Source organism: Symphalangus syndactylus, chromosome 3, assembly GCF_028878055.3.
Source record: "Symphalangus syndactylus isolate Jambi chromosome 3, NHGRI_mSymSyn1-v2.1_pri, whole genome shotgun sequence".
NCBI lineage: Eukaryota > Metazoa > Chordata > Mammalia > Primates > Hylobatidae > Symphalangus > Symphalangus syndactylus.
This window is the reverse complement of record NC_072425.2, coordinates 101474312-101497210: the sequence shown is the minus strand read 5'-3', so window position 1 is coordinate 101497210 and position 22899 is coordinate 101474312. Positions and strand designations below refer to the sequence as shown.

The 22899-nt window shown below is 43.6% G+C and overlaps 1 protein-coding gene across 2 annotated transcripts in view; it reads left to right on the top strand.

Annotated features, from left to right (window-relative positions):
• Window positions 1-22899, top strand: part of NXPH1 (neurexophilin 1) — a 382907-nt gene that overhangs the window by 49646 nt on the left and 310362 nt on the right. The window contains exon 1 of one of the 2 annotated variants that reach the window (XM_055272589.2): window positions 15054-15679. The exons of the other annotated variant lie outside the window; for it this stretch is intronic. Within the exon in view, the coding sequence (XP_055128564.1) occupies window positions 15626-15679 (54 nt within the window). The 5' untranslated portion in view covers window positions 15054-15625. Of the gene's footprint in view, window positions 1-15053; window positions 15680-22899 lie in introns of those variants that run through there. 2 annotated transcript variants of the gene reach the window in all.

Below are 22899 nucleotides of genomic sequence, written 5' to 3'. Positions count from 1 at the left end.
ATTATAAAAAATAGCACGTTGGTTTTGTACATAATTTCTCTGAAAATCTCAACACAACTTCAAGTTTTAGGACAGATGACTTTAGGGTATAAGTTATACACTGAGGGCACTTGGGATGCTGAGTGGCTGTCTTAACTAGAGAGTATATTTCCTTTATAGCATCATATGTTGCCATATAACTCTTATTTCTTAGTTTTTTTTCCTTAGATCCCATGACCAAACATAAAGCAAATGAGATTGTCAGATTTTTATTGTTAATCTTGAAGGATTCAGTCATGTTGGGGTACCTGCCAGTTAATTATTCACTCAGATCTCGAATGGTATCTCAATGATCTAAGATGGTTAAGAAAGCTTTCAAAATTCACAAGTTTCCACACTAAGGAAGTAAGTAGAACATCTTTTAAAATATATCTAAGATGTGGAGTTCAAATAGGCTCAAGAAAACATTTGATTAATAAACCATTATTTGTTTTGTGCTCTTAAGATCAGAAATCTAAGAGAATGAACATGTGGCAGAAAGATGTTCACTCCGAAGAGAAAATGTATTCCCAGAGTACATTTCTAGCTTGTGTACCATTACCGTTTGAGTCAGTGGTAGTTTGACAAAGCTTTGTAGAGGTACAGAATCAAAAGGAAAGAAAGTTGTTAAAGAACTATGTACTTTGCTATGCTGATATTTTGTTAAGTAATCAAACCAGTTGTGAGACTATAAGTTTGTTATTAAGGAGGAAAAGAACATAATAGTAGAATTACAATTTCACTGGAAAACAGATTCAGCAAAATCTCATCAATTCTAAATGAACATGCTTTGAAAACAATTTTGAGTTAGGATTCCAGTGGTTTTACTTATGTATTTATTTCCAGCAAGCAACCATGGTGGAAAGAGAGAATAACTGGATTTCAGTAGTTTTGGAATTGGATTCTGAATCTAGAACTGAATTAGGAAGTTTGGGTTCCAGTGTCCTGGAAAAACTTTGGGAAGGTTAACCTTTTTGAAACTATTTTATCATCTGCTAAATGTATGCTACCCAGACCTGACAGCTCTTGTGTAGATTACACAGGATAATATATGCTCTATTAGATAACTGTACAATGTAAAAGCCATTTCCATTCATCCATCCATCCATCCATCCATCATTTATTTATTCATTCTATCATGTATTAATCCTTATTTAAAAGACTTTACCTGTAGTAATACTTTATTTCTCGTTTTATTTTTCACTGATACTGAAAGTGCTAGTTAATGAATAGGAGAAACAGAAAACCAAAAATGCTAAGCTTGGTCTAGGATGTTTTTTTAAGTGGAACAAATATAAAAGTAGAATTATGGAGTGCAATAGACAGCACAGGAAATACCTCATGAGGTTGACATAGATATGATACCTAAAATCTGGGGTAGCTATATATTAAAGCAAAAAGCATCCAAATATGGGACCAGAGCTATTCCTTGGTTAGTTTCTAAGAGGACAAATGCCCTTGGATTGAATGAAGAATTTCCAAAAGATAGTATCATAATTAAAATAATAGGTGAAAATGAGCAGCTTTTTTTCAGTAAAGTCAACAAAATATCCTGACTAAAGCAGAGGGCTGTATAAGAAAATACTAAGAGACAGATTTTGGGTAGGGCCATTTTATGAAGGTCCTTAAATGTCAAATTGAAGAACAGAAATTTAATCTACAAGTTGCTTGAAGTAGTTAAAAGCTAGGAAAAGGGACAGAGAAAGTCATTGGAGAAATATTTATTTGGTTTGCCATGTATTTTTGGATACTCATTGATATGGTTTGGATTTGTGTCCCTGCCCACATCTCATGTCCAAATTGTAATCTCCAATATTGGAGAAGGGGCCTGGTGGGAGGCGATTGGATCATGGGGGCAGACTTTCTACTTGCTCTTTTCGTGATAGTGAGTCAGTTATCACAAGATCTGGTTGTTCAAAAGTGTGTAGCACCTCCCTGTTGTCTCTCTTCCTCCTTCTCCGGCCATGTAAGACATGCCTGCTTGCCCTTCGCTTTCCACCATGATTGTAAGTTTCCTGAGGCCTCCCCAGCCATGCTTCTTGTACGGCCTGTAGAACCGTGAGTCAGTTAAAACTCTTTTCTTTATAAATTATCCAGTCTCAGATAGTTCTTTATAGCAATGTGAGAACAGATTAGTACACTCATCATGGGCACAGAAGTGTGCAAAGCACTGAGGGGAGTGTTGCAGATGTGAAAGGAGATACTGATTCTTTCCAATAAGAGCTTCCAAATTAGCTGGAAAGAAGATACAAACACAATTGAAAACTAAGTATCACTGAGGGTGATCATAAAAATGCGCAAGTAAGCACATTGGTCCTAGGTGGTATAGAGACTGAGGGAGAAGAAAATTAAGTAGGATAAAAGTAACATCCTGAAAGATGATCCATATTCACTGTCTAAACACCTCTCTCCTTACATTTTTCTCTTGAATCCCCTCCATTCTAGCTCTCCCTTTATTTACTCACTGAAACTGCTCTTGCCATGGTCAGCAAAGACTTCCATATGTTTTAATTAAATGGTCATTTTTTATCTTACTTGACTTATCAAAGCATTTGATTCCATTGCTAACTCCTCTTTTTTGGTCTCTGCCTGCATCAGTGTGTGCTCATTCTCAGTCTCTTTTTCTGGGTCCTCCTCACTCCTCCACACCGACTGTTTAACATTTAAGTGCTCCAGGACTCTTTTCTCCTTTTTCTATATTGATTTCCTTGATGATCTCATGTCTTTAAATATCATCTATATGCTGATAATACCCAAATTTATGTTTCCAGCACAGACATTTACCCTGAATCCTAACTCATAATACTCAATAGCTCCACATGGATGTCCAATGTACATCTCAAACTTAACATGCCTCAAACTCAGCTGTTGATCTCTCCTCTTCCTCTGCCTACCTTTTTCTTCCACAGTCTTCCTCATATTAATGGTGGCTTCCATTCTCTCAAGTGTTCCGGGCAAAAATCTTGGAGACACAGTGTCTCTCACATTCCACGTTCAATCCATCAGCAAATTATGTCATCTCTCCCTTCAAAATATATCCAGAATTGGTTCATTTCTCACAGCTTCTACTGCAATCCATGTCATGAAGTCACAATTGCTTCTTGTTTGGACTATTACAGTAATCTCCTAACTGCTGCTCTTGCCCTGCTTCAGACTGTTGTTGACACAGGATGTACAATACTGTGGTTAAAACGTGAGTCAGGACATGCTTCTCTGCTCAGTGTAAAGTTATCCTGCAAAGACTTGTGAAGCTGAGTCCTTCTAGTACCCTTTAGATGCTGCTCAGTCTGTCACCTCTGACATCAGCTCTTTGCCATGTCTTCCTAGCTCACCAGGAATGTGTCTGTTCTTCCCCAGACAAATTGGCATTCTTGCTGTCCCTCTAATGCCCAATGTGTACTCTTGCCTCAGCTTTTTTCACTTGATCTTCCCTCTACTTGAAAAGCTTTTGCTCCAAATATCCACATGGTCTACTTCCTCACCTCCTGCCATCTTTATTCAGTTGTCACTATCCTCAACCACTCCACTTAAAATTGCTTCTGCATTTTACTCCTGCCATTCTGTCTCTCTTCCCTTCTTTATTTTCTCCGTAGAACTTATTGCCATCTAACTTACTACATATTTTATCTTACATTACAGTTTGTTCGTCAGTCTTTATGCACTAGAATATACACTCTCTGAGGACTAGGATTTGTGTTTATTTGTTCAGTGATATATCCGCAGTACCTAGAACCACTGCTCATTCAATAAATTTGTGTTGAATGGATGGATGGATGGATGGATGGATGGATGGATGGATGGGGGAAGCTTCACTAAGGAAGGCCTGGTTCCAGATGATGAACAATGGTTGGATTTGGAGATGTACAAAGGAAGAGGAAGTGGATGGAGAAGAGCATTCCAGTTAGGGGGAAGCTGCATAAGAAAGAATGTAAGGGCCGGGCACGGTGGCTCACACCTGTAATCCCAGCACTTTGGGAGGCTGAGGTGGGCAGATCACCTGAGGTCAGGAGTTTGAGACCCGCCTGGCCAATATGGTGAAATAGAAAAAAATTACTAAAAATAGAAAAAAATTAGCCGGGCCTCGTGGCATGGACCTGCAGTCTCAGCTACTCAGGAGGCTGAGACAGGAGAATTGCTTGAACCCGGGAGGCAGAGGTTGCAGTGAGCCGAGATCACGCCACTGCACTCCAGCCTGGGCAACAGAGCGAGACTCTGAAAAAAAAAAAAAAGAAAGAACTTAAGACTTGAATCAAGCCTAATATTAATATGATTGAGGGCAATAGGGCAATAAAGTGAAGCAAATGTTCTTGGGTGCACTTGCTATTAAATCTTTTTAAAAAATATATTTTATTTTTAATTAACAAATAATAATTGTATACATGTTTAGAGTACAACATGACTTTATGATATAGTTGGCCCTCCATAGCCATGGGTTTTGCATCTGTGGATTCAACCAAAAGAGAATTGAAAATATTTGGAAAAAAATTAACAATACAACAATATAAAATAATACATATTTTTATTGTAACAATACAACAATAAAAAAATACATTGTATTAGGTATTGTAAGTAGAGATGATTTGAAGTACACAGGAAAATGTGCATGGGTTATATGCAAATACTATACCTTTTTATATAAGCGACCTGAGCTCCCATGGACTCTGTGGAGAGGTGGTCCTAGAACCAATTCCCTGTGGATACCAAAGGACAATTGTGTATGTATACATCATGTGATGATTGAATCAAACTAATTAATGTATCCATGTTATTAAATAGTGATGGGTGGGATAAATAGGAGACTTTGACAGACCTTAATTTCTGCCACAAGGGGTTCAAATGTCATTCTGTGAGATGGAGTTTTAAAATTCCAATCTATCACCTTCTAGGATAAGGTTTCTCAAAGTGTATTCTTCTGACAACCTTCACCGGATCACCTGGATGCTTGCTAAAATGCATCTTTTTAAAGATCAAAGCCCGGACTAGTAAATCCTAATCTAAAGTAGAGCCTGATAATGTGCATTTTACTTAACCCTCCAGGTGGAAATTAAGCAAACTAAGGTTTGGGAATTTCTGTCTTAGGGTATCTTAGATAGTTTCTAGCTCTAGGTTTGCTTGGGGATGGGAGAGAGGAGAGGAGGTAAGGTGGGAAAGGCTGTAGGTACAGATGTAAACATTTTACCCTAGATTCAACCAGAGATTGAGTTTCTCTATTTTACCTACCATGTTTTTGAGTGAGAATTCTCTTGAGTAAATAATTTCTTGGAAAAAATTAATGAATACATAAAAAATAACCCTGTTCTAGACATGGGAAGATAAGAGGAGATTTCGTGTGTGTGTGCCAGGGAGTAACAGGGCAAATATGTTGTGTAAGCAATAATCTATGGGTAGTATAAGGAACCGATCCACCCATCAAGTAAACGTTTATTGGGCATCTACTGTGCAGTAGGCATCACACTAAGTGTTGGAAGTACAAAGATGGATAAGACCTTTGTACCATTATAGTCCTTACCACTATAGTGCTCATAGAAGTGAGATTAGTGCGAATTGGAAAACCAGTTATAAGATGTTTGTCCACATGTGAGATGATGAAGCCTTGTCCAGGGTGCAAGGAGGTGGATGCAAGAGATATTCTGAAGGAAGGCTTGACAAGACAATGTGCCTGACTGGTCTATGAGATGAACACAAAAATAACCGGATTAATTCTGAGGTGTAAAGGTACATAGAAAGTTTGGGTCCCACAAATGAAGTCATGGGAGCTGTGAATAGGAAGATGTGTGTCGGGGGTGGGGGCGGAGTATAGTGTTGGGGGTATTGTCTAGTTTACCATTGAACATTTTGTATGAAAGAATGGCGGGCATTTGAGTGAAGATTCCGTCTGGCAGATAGAGATATTAGCCTGTAGTTTTAAATCAAAGGGGTGGGCTGGAGGGCAAATTGTCAGCCTGGAAGTGGTTAGTAGGAAAAACCAGGACAGGAGACAAGAGGAAACTGCCACAGGTGTAGGAAAGAGACCTGGAAAGAGTGGTTTTATTAAATAGTTATTGGTAAGGTTAATTCAAAAGCCCAGGGCTCCAAGGCCCAGTGTTGTTTTTCTCTGAGGATGGCTAACTCCATTTCCCAGGTCCAGAGTTGGTGGTAGTTATGATAATGGTATGCACAGTGCTTTCTCTAACTCTTCTCCCTCCATCTCCTTTCCCTGTTTCATCTGGTCCTGAAGTGATAAGTTGAGGTCTGGTTGTAACAAACTGTTGGGTAAGATACTAATAAGTGGTGAAGCATCTGAACTGTGAGATAGGATTTGGGGTGTACTTGTGCAGAGTGAGCTAGAATTTGGGGACATTGGGGTCTTTTGGTATCACCACATACTTGGCTCTGGACATGAGGGGGTTAATGAATCTGTCCTGAGTAACCCATTCCGTGGAAATTTTCCATTCAGTTTCTGATTCTGAGCAGAATCTCTGAGGATGTTTGGGATGAAGGAGCTTGTGCCTTCTGGCCAAAATTTCCCACTCTAGTACTGTTCCTTTTGCTCATTTCACTTGGCTGATGTTTGCCTGAAAACTTCCTCCAACTATGCGCTCTCTGAGAACTTCCTAGATGAGGACTTGCTGCTCCAGAGGCTCTGATATGCTCTCCTGCTGTGGGGTACATGAGGCTGTTTTCCGGACACTGAGCTTTCTGAGCATGATTGAACATTCAGTTCAATCTAATTCGAGGTAAGGCTGGGGGTGCAAAACTGAATGTTGCTGTCCAGTAGAGAAGAGATATGTATAAACAACATGGTGCAAATTAGTAAGAATACGTTTCAGTGCACAAGTCCCTGAGAAAAGTGGAGAGGATGAGAGGTGATCTTTGAGCAGAGGTTGTAGGAAGATGAGGAGATTGAATTGAGAGGCGTCAATGCAAAGGAAAGAAGGTGCAGAGGCTCTGAGTTGAGACATATGGTTGTGTGTTAGAAGCTGTAAGGATAGGTAACTGATGAATGTGAAGCATGTAGTTGAGGAGGGGCCAGGTGGAAGAAAAAAAAAATGGAGTGGATGGAGGCCAGCTCACAGGGGGTCTCCTGTGCTGAGCTAGGCAGTTGGACTTGATTCTGTAAGCAGTGGAAAGTTTATGAGGAGATTTAAACAAGTGTCTCATGTGGGAACATTTTGGTTTCAGCTCCATCATTCAGGTAACAGTGAGGAGGATATATTTATGGAGATAGAAGCTGAAATGAGGGGAGATCAGTAAGAAGACTATTTCCACAGCCCAGATGACTAATGATATGAGCCTGGGTCATGAGCAGGAGCAGGAGCAGAGAAGAGAAGAGAGGAGATAATAGATAATTAGAAATAAAATCGAGATGTGTTGGTAATTTTATGTTTGATGTGGAGGACCAAAAAGAAGGCATAAGAAAATCTGGTACTTAAGTTTTTCAGTATGTTAGTGGGATCAGTTAGTCAGCTTTGCCTGTGATAATGCTGCAAAACAACACCCAAATCTTAACAGTTAAAGAGTAAACATTTACTTCTCACTTTTGGATCTGCAGAACTACAGGTCAGCTTGGTGGCTATGCTCCAGATCCAGGTCAGGCTCTGGTCTTCATGTGTTTTCTCATTTTAGGTCTCAGGCTGAAGGACCCAGCTCTACATGGTGTGTGCTGTTCTCCTGGTGGCTGAAGGAGCAAGTGGAAATATGCTATGCCTCTTAAAGGCTCTGATTATGATGGAAAAGAATAAGTAAGTGAGACAGGAAAGAAAGAAAGAGAGAGAAAGGAAGGAAGGAAGGAAGAAAGAAAAAGAAAAGAAAAGAAAAAAGAAAAAAAAAGAAAGGCTTTGCATATATGGGGCGGTATACTTCTCCATTCCACCATGAGATCTTTTGGCAAAGGGCATGAGCTTAGTCCCATTACAAGTGGAGAACTCCACAGTGTGTGACACCAACTAACAGGATATATGTGTAATGTAATGACATAATTTTTTCTGTTTTAGGCATATTAATTTTGGGTACCTCTAGCACATCTAAGTGGACATGATGGCAGTTGAATATTCAGACCAAGAAAAAGATCAGAAATGGACTTTATGAACTTGGTGGTCACTAGATGTTAATATATAATAAAAACATGGAACTAGACAGGATTGTCTAGTAGGAGTGAAATGAAAGTTATTGATGGAACCCTGAGGAGCACCAATGTTTAATGTAGGAAGATTAGTGCACAGATAATCTGAAAAGGAATGGTTAGTGGGTTATTTAAAATACTTGGAGAGAATAGTGGCACTGAAACTAAAATAGTGGAGACAGTTACTAGAGGGAGGGAGTGTACATTAATGGTCCAGTGATTCTCAGATTTTCAAGTCAGCCTTCGCGGAGATGAGTGTGAATGAGATCTTCTCATCTAAGCAGGGAAGTTTCTTTTTAAAACTAAACTGTTGATTGATGCTCATGGACTCACTAGGGATACAGTGGAATGATAAATAAAACACAGGGTATGGTTCCTGGCATTTGCCTGGCACTTGGTAATTGGTAGCCATTACCCTATTGAAAGCTATGGAGCTTTGAGAAATTACCATGTACTTAATACAAAATTTCATGTTAGACTATTTTGCTTTGAACTTTATCAAAAGCATTTTATTATTGAAACTAAAAGAAGCAGAAAAAAATGTGATATTATGTGATTTTTATAGCATGACCCCTGAAGTTAATTATGGTGAAATTGTAATATAGTTGTTTTCATTAATTTGATATTAAAAAGGGAGATTGAAAGGTTTGTTGCATCCCTGTGATATCTCCTATTTAAAAGGTGTCTAATCCAAAACACTGTCATCACTATGACACTATGATATTTGGGTTGAAGCAGTTCTTTGTTTCCTGCCTGTATAAGTCATCTTGTTTTAGAATGATGTATTCATATTGCCAAATCAGGATAAAAGCTGGACAAACATGTGTGTTTCAAAATATCTAGGTACTTTAGATTATGGAGATAAACTATGCATTTACAGACTCATTTTCAGCTTCTGATAACCAAAGAGCTTGTAGCCTTTTTCCTTATAATTTCTTGCATCCCTACGTGGTTAAGCAACCCAGTGTTCTTTCTGGCTGAAAGCAGATACTGTATTTTGCTTTGTTAACAGAACATTGGTTATCAAGTTCTTTGTCTCTAATGATTCTGCTTTAGGGAACTGTCAATTAGTAATCTCTGGAGGAATCATCATAAAGAATTTCTGTAATGAGATTATAATGCAAAAGTTTGCTTAGTCACAATATTTTTTAAAATTTTAATTATGATTTTCGGGCGATGACCCTAATCTTTCCATCTTTTACATTCAACTGCCTTTTAAATGCTGGCTTTCTTTAATTTCTCTTATTATGTTCATCCTCTTTTTAAAGTTTTTGAGCATAACTAAAACTACCCTACCTTTGAGAACCCTCTGTCTTCACCTAGTAGACTAAATGAAATGTGGATACAAAGGCTGAGCATATAAATTACCTTTAAAAAAGAAAATTGCTTTCTACATAAAGCTTTTTGATTCCCTTTAGCTTTTTTTTTATTCTGGAGCTTGATGGCTATTTTTCCTCTCTAGTCCAGTGATCTTGTTATTAAAGCATTCTTGTAAAGGTAATTTAGCACACATGCCTCATAGTTATTAACCAAGTTCTACTACATCCAAATACCAAATATTCCAGGCTGGTAAAAATCACTTTGCAAATAATCCTTCCTTCCACTAGCAAAATATGTTGGGGGAATGGAGAGGCCAGGGGCTTTTTTAGTAGTCCTGAGTGACATTTAAGAATTCTGCAAAAGGCCAGGCGCATTGGCTCAGGCCTGTAATCCCAGCACTTTGGGAGGCCAAGACGGGCAGATCACGAGGTCAGGAGATTGAGACCATCCTGGCTAACACGGTGAAACCCCGTCTCTACTAAAAATACAAAAAAATAGCCAGGCGTGGTGGCGGGCGCCTGTAGTCCCAGCTACTTGGGAGGCTGAGGCAGGAGAATGGCGTGAACCCGGAAGGCGGAGCTTGCAGTGAGCCCAGATCGCGCCACTGCACTCCAGCCTGGGTAACAGAGCGAGACTCCATCTCAAAAAAAAAAAAAAAAAAAAAGAATTCTGCAAAAGTAGTGGAAATAGCTTTGGATCTTTTCTAACCAATATTCATAAGTATAATAAGGATGCCACTTTGAGTTTAGATTCTCATAAATCAGTGACATTAAAAATATGTACAGAACAATTTACATGAAAAAGTAATATGATGAATACAATACAGTGAACCTCTGACCTAGAAGAAAGGTTATGAGGGTGCAGCAGGGAAGAAATGCAGAAAAAATCTTTGGCTCAAACCTATAAACACACTTGACTAAAAAATGTTTGAAATGCACCAAAAAAGAATGTTTTTTCAAACTGTTAATATCTTTGAAAATCATAATGCAGTATACAATTGCTTTTTGGGAAGCAGGTAAATTTTTTAAACCTGCATTTAATCATAAAAGGTAAAATAAAGGAATTTTAGAATTAGAAAGCATTTAAAACATCATGTAACCTTACTTCTGCATTGTACAGAGGAGGATGCTGAGGCCAGGGGAATATTTAGGCACTTGTCCAGGACTATACAACATGCAAATGCCAGGTTATACTGAATTAAGGGCAGGAGGGTGATACAGTCTTTGTAAGTTTTCTATCACTATTAGGAAAAAAATAGGTACAATGCAGTACTATGTACAGAGTGATATAATTTGGCCTGAAGCTTAAGCAAGACCACAGCTGGATGCTTTGTAACAATAGTTCTCTGTTTTTACTTGGATTTTGGGTAAAATATGATGATATTAAGGTGTTTAAGACAGGTTCATTTTAGGACAAAGTTTTGTAGAACTCAATCTCTCTCTTTCTGTCTCTCTTCTCTCCAGCCCAAGATAATTCAAACCTCTCCCTTCCCTCTCCCCTGCCAAAAAAGAGAATCATACAAATGAACCAAACCAAAATAGATAATTACATTTAACAGAACTATCAGTATATGTCAGAAGATTCTAGCTTAATTTCTTCTGGTTTTAACTTTCAGGTAAGTTAATTTCACTATTTTCTTTTGATGCAGACCATTTTAACCCTTTAAAAATATATTTCTTAGAGACAAAGATCTATATTATTTCTTGTACTGTTCATTTCAGGTTGGACCAGGTAGACATGGGGAAAAGCAGATGCAGAAGGTTGTGTTTTACAGTGGTTATCATTCATACTAAGTTTATATGTGTATTAAGTTGCATTGCACACAAAGTTTGGAAACAGTATTTCTGAAAGAATTTTCAGCATGAGTAAAGTCTGTAAAAATTGATACAAACACTATACTTCTTAAGGTAATCACACTTTTGTTCTCGTTCAATGAAGCTGACTGTTCATGTATTCTAAGAGTGCATTTTAGAGTAGGATACTACTTTAAACAGAAGAATGTAAGAAAATCATGCTTTTATTGCTCCATTGTTCTTTATAAAGCAAATGATAGGAAGAATGGAGGGTGAATGAGACATTCTTGTCCACTTCTCCCCCAATATTATATTATTAAAACTGGAGTGGTTTAGCAGAAACAACGATACATTTTTCAGTGTTACTTGGTGGCTCAGTATCCTTTTCTGGTTGAGTATTATAGGAGATGAAGACCCCTGTGAAATATGAAAAATGACAATCCGCCACTGTTTTATATCCCAGGCCAAGTGTCTCGTAGGATCCAGTGAAGGTTGAATGTCTGGGCAGAAGATCTCAGGTCATTAACAGAAAAAGCTCTTTGGCGTCCTGTATCATAGAACAAAGTGTCAAGCCTGTTCCCATTACTAGGTGCCTGTGGTGCTTTTCTTAAATAATCAGTCCCATTCAGACAGAGATTTTAAGGTCTCTGATCATCTTTCTATTTCACAAGCAGTATTTTTTTAAGGGTAAATGGCACTAGAAGCAGAATGTTTTTAAAGTAAGGTTTAGAAAAGAACTTGGTATATTCCAAAGCTAGCCGGATTCTTTCTCATTTTCCCAAAGGTCAGACAGAAGTTCAGCTCTGACAGCACAGTAGTTGGGCATCCAGATAGAGGCAGGCAACATTTGCTCCAGCTCTACACTCCAGTCTGGGAGGCCTGGGAGCTCCTGTACAAATAGGAATCAATTTTAGGATAGCCTCATGAATCCTAGAGGTTGGAATTAGACAAAGCTTTTTTTGCCCCTGCTTTGACCATTTGGCCTCAGATATGGGTGACCAAATACTTTAATTTTTCTTCTTTAAAGTTTAAAGTTTTTAAGCAAATGAAATAGCTGGTAAGTGAAAATAGTCAAGAAAACATTGTAATTATGCTATATGTACATGTGCGTTTTTTCTAAAGTGGATTTTCAGAGACCCAGTTAGAAGGTGTGCTTCACTGCTTTACTCTGCATATGCCCCAATGAATTCCAGGAGGTCACAGCAGCAGAGTACAACTTTTGAGATTAGAAGAGCTTGCTCTTTAAAGAGTTATTTTTAGCTGGAAGGGAGAGTGTAGACCTCAAAGTGCTGGCAGGTATGTTCTACAGTGGGGATCTAATTTGGAGGTCTTTGGAGATCTGATTCCAGGGGAAGGTCTCAGTGGAGTACCTCTTGCCTCTGCTGCAGGACTGGGTGGCTCTGCTGATTGTCACTGCCTTGTTTGAGGGGAGGTCTCCATCATCCAGGGGAATTCAGCCTGTGGTTGCCCTGGGACCTATTGTCCAGAGTATACATTGTATCTAGGCCCAGACCTGCCAGAGTGTCCACAGCCACACTTGAGGAAAGGACATTCCAGACTCATTAAATATCACAATTCGATTTTGATGCCACTAACTCAGGTTCCTGAGATAAATTTCCATACAATTCCTACAGATTAATATGGATATGTGCATCACCCCGGGAGAGGCTCTGGTGAAGGGCAGGCTTGGAGATGAAATGGGCAAGGTTGGGGAAGAGATACCCTTTTCTGGGTTCCGATTTGTGCCCTGAATTTGGGCAAGCTCAAGGAGCACTGGCAACCCCACCAGCACCAGAAGAAGCTGGTCCTGGCTCTCTCCTGAGACTGGTGGAACTGCTCTGTTGGTGGTGCACTGGAAGGGTGGAGGAAAAAAAACCAAAAAACAAAACAGGGTTTGAGGGGGAATGGCAGGGACAGGGTAGAGGCACAGAGATACAGAGACCTAGAGTCAGAAATCCTGAGTGAGACACACAGAAAGGCAGAAAAAGGCAGAAAGATGCTGAGGGACAGAGACACAGACCACAAGAATGACAGAAGAAGGAGACAGATAGAGAGAGGGAGTGAGAAAGATACTGAGAAATACGGACAGTAAGGGAGAGACTGAGAAAGACAGAGACAGCCAGAGTCGGAGCACAGAGGCCGGGTCTGGGAGACGCTGGTTGAGTGGGAGGTGTCAGTAGCGAGGGAGGTGGTGACGGCTCGAAGCATCCCCCGTCCTCCTCCTCCCCCTTCACGCTCAGCCCAGCCGGCGGCGAGGAGTCCAGAGCCCAAGGTCGCCCAGTCCTCTCGGCTGTCTCGAGCTGAATGGCTGGCAGTCCGCGGCTCCCCCGCCTCCGGCCCGGCAGCCACAGGTCGGAGGCGCCCGGCATCGGCGCTCGAGGCCGGCAGGGGCGCCCTGAACCCTCCCGCGCCCTTCCCCGCCCTACGCTACTTCCTGCTGCTCTTCCCGCCACTCCCCTGGGCTTTGCGATCTTCCCTACGCCCCCCGGGAAGGGGGCGCTGCGGCCACCGAAGACACTGCGGGAGCCACTTGTCCCTGTGGGCCCAGCCCGCGAGAGCCTGAGAGCGGGATGTGTTTACACAGTGTGCTAATTAGTCTTTGAGGAATCATTCACCCACGTGCCAAAGTAATTGTCCGTGTCAGGAAGGTAGGCGTGCCAAGCCGCGGCTCTGCGGAGAAACCGCGACCACCGCGGCCGCCGGAAACCCAACGCGCTCCAGAGCGTCCCCGGGTGGCGGGGCAGCACGAGGCACAGCGCCCGGGACTCCGCTGGGGACCGGCTCCTGGGCTTCCCAGCGTCGCGGGTAGAGGTACAGCTGCTCCGTGTGCCGCAGGCTCCAGATTCTCGCCACCCCATCCCTCCCTCAGAAACTCGGACTGCTCTCTTCTGCCGTGTGGTTCTCTTTTCTTCCGAAAGGCCAGTGTCTTATCTCTCAACTTCAAGTCCAGAGGACTTGCCCAGTCTCCTCCCCTTAAGTCATTTCCACCATCCTCAGGCAGCTGTGGGAAGCCGAGAGTCCTGGACTGTTCGTCCGGGTGCCAGCGCTGGCAGTCCCAGTCCGTCTGGTGCAGCAGCCCGGCGCATTCCCCGCTCTCCCTCCCTCTTGCTCTCCCTCCCTTTCTGTCTTCTTCTCTTTCCTCCTCTACTTCTCCCTCCCTCTCTTGCCTCTTAAGTTTCCTGCACCGTGAATCCAACTGTGCCAAGCCTTGGCTCCCGCGAACCAATCCTGAGCGCGACCCGGGCACTGAGACGGCGACTCCGCCAAAGCTGGACGAGGCAGCCGGACCCGTCTGCGCTCGAGCATGGAGACGGAGCGCCTGGGAGGGCACGTCCGGGGTGCTGGAGACGCCAGGCCCGAGTAGCTCCTCCATGGAGCCTGCCCAGAGCGGTCCCTTCTTGCCGGATTCGCCCCAAGTCCTGTGCGGTACGTACCCTTCGCCTCCACTGTTCCCGGAGGGTACACCTGGGAGCGGGGTGGTGGGCACGAGGAAGGGACGGCAGGGAGGGCGCTGGTTAGGAAAGAGAACAAGCCTGGCAGGTGACCCTCATAGCTCGGAGGAGGCTTCTTCTCTAGAAGTTAGCGACCGGCTGTACCCTTTGGCTCGAAAAAAGTAGTGCTAGAGATGTGACTGTGAGCATTCGTGGGTATCTGTGTGTGTGCCAGGGGTTCGAATGGGTAAACTGAGCCCTGCTTTCCTGTATGCAGATTGCATTCTCTTTCCCCACCCCCACTTCACCGAACGTGTTGAGATACCTAGCACCTAATCGCGGTCAGTTCTACCTACCCCTTCCTCTCACCGCGCCCCCCTCGCTCAACCTCTCTCTCTCCCTTTATCTTCCCCCCCCCCCTGCTGGTGTGTACGTGTGTGAGCACTGCCAGGGCTGGCGAAGAACCAGCCGCCGCCTTTAGTGCGAGCCGCCCGGCCACCAAACACTAGCGCAGGTCTCGCTGCTAGAGAAGGCTGGGCTCCGAACCAGCCTGCACGCGGCTCAGTGTGCTCCGCCGCCTGGGAACTCTCTCACCCGAGGAGCGCAGGGGGCAAGGAGCCCCTCACCCTCCCTCTCGTCCGCCCGCCCGCTTGCCCAGTTGCGGACCGCGCGCTTGCTCGTCTCAGGCGCTGGATTTACTCGCTTTTCAATTTTTCATACTCTCCCTCACGTTTTCTTTTTTTTTTTTTTTTTTGGTCCCCCACTCTCCGCCACGACCCCCTTTCCCCGCTTGATTGTTAAGCCTAACCTTGCCCGCGTGGTCATGGGATGTCTAATTTTATTTGTATCTAGGCTGCTGAGAGCGCTCCTTGCTCTGTAAAGTGGATGTCAGGTGGATCTATGTTTTTGAAGGAACAAAGACTCAAAGAAGGCACCGCCAAGGAAGTTTGAGACGCGGGAGAATGCAGGCTGCGTGCTGGTACGTGCTTCTCCTCCTGCAGCCCACCGTCTACTTGGTAAGTCTTGGCGGGTTCGGGGCTTTCGCATTCCTACCCCGGCCGGGAGGCAAGGAAACTGGGGGCACGCGGGAGAAGGGTTAAGCCGCCAGTTCAGCGAGAGCAGCTTCCTAGCAGCTGTGTTGGAGCAACTTTGGCAAGCTGGTCTCTGGATTCCTGCGGATTTTCCGGGGTTCCCACTCCATTTTCTTCTGCTCCAGTCCCCCAGTCTCCTGCGCGTGATTCTGAAAAGGGGCTAGGTCGCCCCAGACACCCTACACCCAAGGAGGTAGTGAGATGGGGTGCTTTATGTGGTAGAGGGCAACGAGAAGAAGTGGAAGGCAGGAACTCTCAGTAGCTCATGCACAGAGTTTAAACGAAGGGAAGTGGGAGTGTAGTTGGGGGGTGGAAAGCACAAATCTGCCCAGGTCTGGTCTGTGAGTTTAAAAGTGAATCTACCCACCCACTTTCCCGATTTGGAGATGAGACACATAAAGAAGTGCAGTTAACTTTCTTTGACTTGTAAGGGTTCCGACAGGTTAAGTTTAACTATCAGGAGTACTGCAAGCAATCGGAGTTAGGTCAAAGACACTCCAGCAAACATGTCCACCTTCCTCTCGTCTCGACCTCTCCTTTTCATCAAATAACAAAATCCCATCTCCAGTGACTAGTCCATTATTAGGGAATGGTAGGCCTTGTCTCCAGGGAGAGAATCCTGAACAAAGCGCGGTCCTTGTCCTTGAGTAGCAGAGTTTTCCGGGGACTGGACTTTGTACGCTGCTGGAACTTGGTTCCTGGTTGAAGAGCTTTGTTGTGGTGAATTGGAAGCTGTTTGTGCCATGCTGAGGCAAGGAGAATGCGATATTTCAGGTCTGGCTTCTGCGGTGAGAATGGGGGAATGGGGGTAAGGGACACTTGTGCCCTGCTGGTGAAGTTGTGTTCAGTGTCCCGACCCTCATAGCCCATCCTGGGCTGCGGGAGTGCACCGAGGGCTCGCTATGTTCTGTCTAGGGGTGAGGTGCGCTAAAGCAGCCCAAACTCTCTGATGGGGCTACACCTCTGATTGGAGGTGGTACTGGCGCTCCTCAATCCCAAGAGCCTTAGATAGAACCCACAAGCCTGAAAGAATTGCCATCCCTACAATTGACAGCGTTTCTCGGCCGTTGCCCTGGTGCATGTGACTGCAAAGCTGCGAGGTGTACGAATTCTGTGTATGTGAGTGACTACGTATATAAATGTGTGTGTGAATGTGTATTTAACCAATTTCAGCTTCAATCCAAGAACCCTCAATGTTGCCTGTCTTTGCACCTTTATCGCCTGACCGTAGCAGCCGCGGACGCCAGAGGGCGCTGCGCATCAACGTCCTCGTCCACAGGACACCTTGGGGTAAACAGGTGAAAGCCAGGGCAGCCAATCCAAAAGAACAGCCTTTCTGACTCTGTCACCGAAGTCTGTGCCTTTACCCGCTGGAACGCAGGCGGAATGCAAAAAGTGTCCTTCCCATTTCCCATCTTCAATCATTTTCACCCCCACCTGTGTCCAGTAAGCCCACTGACATTGAGAGATCATGGATGGAGGACAGAAAGTTTGGCCAGAGGAAATATAGAAATTTTTTATTGAGAGATGGGGGGAGGGAATGCAAAGTGAAAGAGCCGGGGGGCGGGGGAGGGGTGGATTTTAACGATTCCCTTGACCAACGTAACCCGCTTGCCCCTTTCCTCTGCATACCTTTACGCATGACCTGAACTTGAGGACTGTTCTTAACGTCCTTGGGCTGTGCTCACACACACGGCAAGGGCTTGTGGCTATGGTGCAGTTTATTGCTTGGAGCAAGTATTTCGATAGTCTGGAAAATAATCTATCAAAAGCAGAAGTGAAATCAATACGTTGTGTTAAATTTTAAATGTGTTTGTTGGCAGTTAAAACGTTTTCCTCTCATTACAAAAACAGTGCTGGATTTATTCTAATGCGCTGCGTTCTCAACAACAAGCGCATTAATTCTCCTTTAATTGTAAACTGGGAGCATTTGAAAACCATTCAGTGTGCAAATTATGCTGATTCAATTACCGTTTAGTTACAGACTTCATTACCTGAATGCCTTTTGGCAATACAGAGAAAGGAGACAATTTTTCCAATTTCACTCAAAACAATACGAAATGTGAACAATAAAATAGAGAAGGCGATTTAGAAGTCCATTCTTTTTTCTCCAATCTAAAGTAGTTTTGTGTGTCGGGGATTAGAAACCACATGCACCACAAAAACTAAGGCTGATGGCCGTGACCCAAGGCAGTATTTCCAGGGATTGTAATCCCATAGATATTTGCCAGCAGAATTCCCAGCTGTTTTCTTGGAGGAGCAAAAAGCTGACTTCTACCATGGAAATGAATGTGAAAGGGTGAATTGGGCAGTCATTTCAGGATGGTTTTAGGCAAATAAAGAAGTAGAGAGCCTTGATTAAAACTCTAGGGCAATGAACCGATCAAGAAGTGATCAAGGTTTCTTTCTTCATCTATTTCATTAAATACCAGATACAGTTAACTGGATTGATCATTTGTTTGTAGCTGCACATGGGAAGATCTTATCCCTTTGTAAGAACCTGCACTAGATGCATACAGATTGTCAGGAGCTGCTTTAAGTTGCATTCAAAGAAGGCAAGAGTGGTAAAACCATTATTTTAATTTACTCTTGAACTGACATAAGCCAGGGAAGAATTTGATGGATTATTTTTGTCTTTGTGAGCTCACACCACTAGTTAAGTGCCTGCATCACTCTGTTTATGCCTTACCTCTTAGCTGATATCTCAGTGCACCTTGCCCTTTAAGCCCATGGTATCCTAGCTATGTTTCCCAGGGAGTAATCACCACATTAAGTCCAGGAAACAAGGCTTGTCTAGTTATCTCCTACAGAAATATTTAGGCTTCTGTTTAAAGAGAATACCTTAAATACCCCCAAATTTGAGAATAATTTCTTATGAAAACTCTGCAGTAGGTCAATGACCCACACCAAGCCACAGTTTCCTACCTGTATTTGGGTGAATGTTTGCAAAGTATGTTTCTTGGCCCAGTATTCTTTGAATGCTTTAGGTTGAGGATTTTTGTGTTTTTTGAGAGGCAAGTCTGTCCTAGTTCAAAATAGAAGCTTATTTTAGTACTTTAATGGGAAGCTAATTAGATATGTGCCCACAGAGTTACCTTCTGAAGCATGTTAGTTAGAATACTCAAAATCCACCACAGGACAAGCTCCAGCCATGAATGCATGGGGGTGGGAAACTAACTTTTAAAAATAAAGAAAATTTCAGACCATTGAATGTTATGTATTGCAGATTTAAAAGCCTGAATTCAATAGGAGAGAAGTCTATGGTTAACAATGCTTGTTAAAAATAATTTAAAAAGTTTTGCAATCTTTATTCTCTTATTATTCCTGGACCAATTCCAGGATATTTTCAGTATGATACAATGGGATGGCAGGACGATAGCATTTTAACTTTATTGAAGCATATACTGAATAAGCTAGAAAAATATGGTTTCTTGCTGTGAAGAATGGGGGTTCTAACTTGAGTCAGCCTCATTGGATCAAGTAGAAGGATAGGCCAGGACACCAAGACAGCATCTCCCACAGGGTGTGGCATTCTGTTTGGTGGCTCACCTGTGGTAATTCTCAGTTAGAGAGGTGAGTCTAATGAGCACTTTCTGAGCATGCTAATGAAAAAGTTACTCAGAAATGGAATCCAACGCATCTGACAAGGCATTGTATAATGTTACTGTGACTAGTCACACATCCACAGCTCTATTCTAATGAGAAGGGGGTCCCACCATTTCTGCTAGGAATTAAATTGCTAATAATCGAGTTGCTTTTTAAATCAAAATAGGCAGGAATTAAAAATCCTTTCTAAACTTGTGCCATAACATTTTGAGCCATCTATTCTCTCAAATTTGGGATATCCTTAAAATGTGAATTCTACACCAATTATTTAATAGAGTTTGGAGAGTAATTAATGTATCAATGGGACCACTACCTCTGCACTGTTAAAAGCTAGACCATTTGGGTGAATTCCACTCATTATGAAGATGGCTGTTAAGGTATATTGGAGCTGGGGGAAAAGCAGAGGGAGAGAGGCCAGCAATGTCTTTTCTTTGGACTAGGTATGTGTACTTCTCATCCTTTAAAAATTAAGCCAGCTGCACATTGAAAATTTTAATCAATTTGAGCTTATTACTGAAAATAAACAAAATAAAATACATTTCCTGACAGTGACTATTAAGTGTTCCCTATTAAGGCTAATTCTTGGAGGCAGTACTAAAAGTTTCTCATTCCACTGCATTTCCTGACTCTTCCAATACAGACCAGCCTTTTAGATAGATAAAGGATTCAGACTAGATTTTTGGAAGGACCTCTACCCCAGCAGCACAGCCTTAGAACTCATCAGTTTTAAGATGTATTCCTGAGCTCTGGGGGACACAGAAGTTGCTACTATTCTAGTCATTTCCCTGAAATGTTCAACTTTCCCTTGACCAAGAGAGCAGCACGCCCAAGTGTGTGAGAAGCACTTGGGTGGGACACCTTTCTGCCCCATTTCCAGAAGGATAATCTTGGTTTGAGGCCTTCTAGTGATAGCTTTAGAGAAGCTGACTTTAGTATTAGGAGAGAACCAGGATTGCTCCAACTTTCTCAGCGGTATTTTTTCGGAAAGCCATTAAATTCGTGGCTCCTCTGTGCGAAGTTGATTTCTATTTGGCTTTGAATTGTTGACGGCTATTTCTTCCTTAATGAAAGTGTTGTCTGGGTGAAAAATATATCGGGTGGCTGGGAAATTGGTTGATTTTTTTTTTTTTTTGAGATAGGTGCCCAATGTCCTATTTTTCTATCTGAGGGAAGATTTTCTGCAGACTACAGAAATTGACAGCATTGTCCGGGTAATAACCGTCGTCGACAATATATTCGGAAGGGCATTTGAGTGACGAAAGCATTTGGATAATGCTTTTTCAAATAAGAACTTTTCTGTCCTGGGCTTCTTTGATTTTATAGGGGGTGGGGAGTTGACTAGGGGGGCGGTGGGGAAGAAGAAGCCTCTCATTGGCAAAGAGATGCCTTCCCCATCCTCCCAGTCCTGGAATACCAAGGTGCTTGTCAGCTTCGCCTGGAATTCCTGGATCTGAAGAGCCCTCAAATAATTCGGCTGCGAGTCAAAAGAGAATTTCGGGAATGAGGAATAACACTCTTCTTGCGCTCCTATAAAGCAAGTGATGGGAGCTCTGAAAGTTTGCCTGCTCTCAAGTGGGAAGTTAGGAATTGTGCATTCTTTCTGATTTTTTTAAAAATAAAAAGTGTCTAGCTTTGATTCGATTCTGGAAAGCTCCTCTTGGGCAACCGTGTCCATTAGGGGCTTCAGATCTCATTTTAAGACCTTAACAGTCCTGGTCGTTCTAATTAAGGAAAGGCAGGCGAGCCTGCCAGCCGAGAGCGGTCGGGTCAGCGGCTCCATGGTGCAGCCGAGTCTCAAAGCGGGTCTGCACTCTCGCCTCCCTCTGCATTTTCTTAGCCACTATTTGCCTGCTCCCGTCGCGTGTGTGCAGGAAGTTTCAGTCTTGATTTATCCACTAGTCAAGTTCCCGACCAGCTCTTTTTCTGGATGTCAGCACTAACCCCCTCCCGGAGCTTGGTAAACACAGCGCGCGCATTTTTCTGCCTCAGATTGGCATGTTGACGACTCTGCTTGAAGGAATGTGACAATAAAGTGGGAAACCAAACCTTGGCAAGCACTTAATCAAGGATAAAAAGGTTCCGCTAAGGATGTCACTCAATTTATTGTGAAAGTCGAATGAATTACGTTTAATGAAAGTGCTCCCCAGATGAATATTACCAGCAATTTCCTGAGTTGGCTCTGTCAGCTCGAGATGAGGAAATGCCAACCCAGATCAGAAAAGAGCGCCCGTCTCAATTACTATGCAAGCTTTCCAAGAGCGGCTTTTTATTGAGATGATATATATTGGCGGCTTCTTCAAACCCCTCCGCGCGCCCAAGAGCGCGTTTGCGCATTTTCCAAGTTTGCCCTGCCCTCGCGGGTTGGTGGCTGTTGTTTAAACTTCTGATGAGCGCGCTGCGTTTCTGCTACGGGATGAAAACCTAATTACCTCCTCTGTAAACAGCTTTCCCTAGTATATTTTATTGACTGCGGAAGTGGGAGCCGGATGGGGGTGGGCGGGGAGCGGATTCTCTTGCTCTGGTGCCCTCTGTTACCGAAAGTTCCTTAGGCGTCTAGTCAGGGGCTCGGGGTGGTAGAAAGCGAAATGGAGCCGGGAGCCAGGGCGTTGGGACGGCACAAGCAGTGGGGTCCCAGGAGCAGCAAGACCGTAGCGCCTCTCGGGCCATGGCTTGCGAAAAGCTTTCCTAGCTCCTTCTTCCTATAAATTAATGAGGGTATTTTACTCGTTCAAGCCGGAAATACGATGGGGAGGGGGAGACACAGGCCGCAGCCAGAGCGCATCGCCTCATCTGCATGAGAATGGAGAACCGGGAGGCTTTTCTTGTACTGTTTCTTTCTCCCACAATAAGACAAATTGCTGCTTAGAAAAACTGAGTGTTTCCTTAGAAACTGGCTTGCGGGGGCTCTGCGCGTCCCAGCTGAACCTGCCTCTGGCCGCGCCTCGCCATCACCCCCGCCGCCCTAATGGATTCTGAAGCGAAGGATCCCAGCCGCCGCGGCTAAGGGCGCAGGGGGAGGCCGCGCGTCCTCGCCACACCGGAAGGAGAGGGCATCCGGCTCACACATCCCACCCTATGTCTTAGACCCCGTCCTCACACATTGACTTTAAAAGGCCGTTTTCCTTCGTCTTCTACAAGAAACAAGAAACTTTTTTCGACGTAGGCTTCATACCCTCCCTTCGGAAACTCAGTCCGCTGACCAAAGCCGCAGTGTTCAGGCCCCGGGGTTTCCCAGCCGGAGTGGTCGCCGCCACAGCTGCGCGCTTTATTGTCTGCTTTCAGTCGCAGGTGACCTCGAGCGATCCCGACAGGTTTATGGAAACACAGATGCAGCCCTCTCGCGTCCGGAGCCCAAGCCCCCACATCAAAGCGCTGTTTCTGGGGAACTTTTCGTCGACGCCACCAAGCTTCGGTGCTTTTGGGACAGCGGGCTGGACAGCGGCAGTTCTCGGGAGATAGGCCGCGGGCTGTAAGATTTGATCGCGGGCAGGCGGGCGTGGGGCACGCCAGGGCCGAGAGAGCGACTCTTCAGCACCACG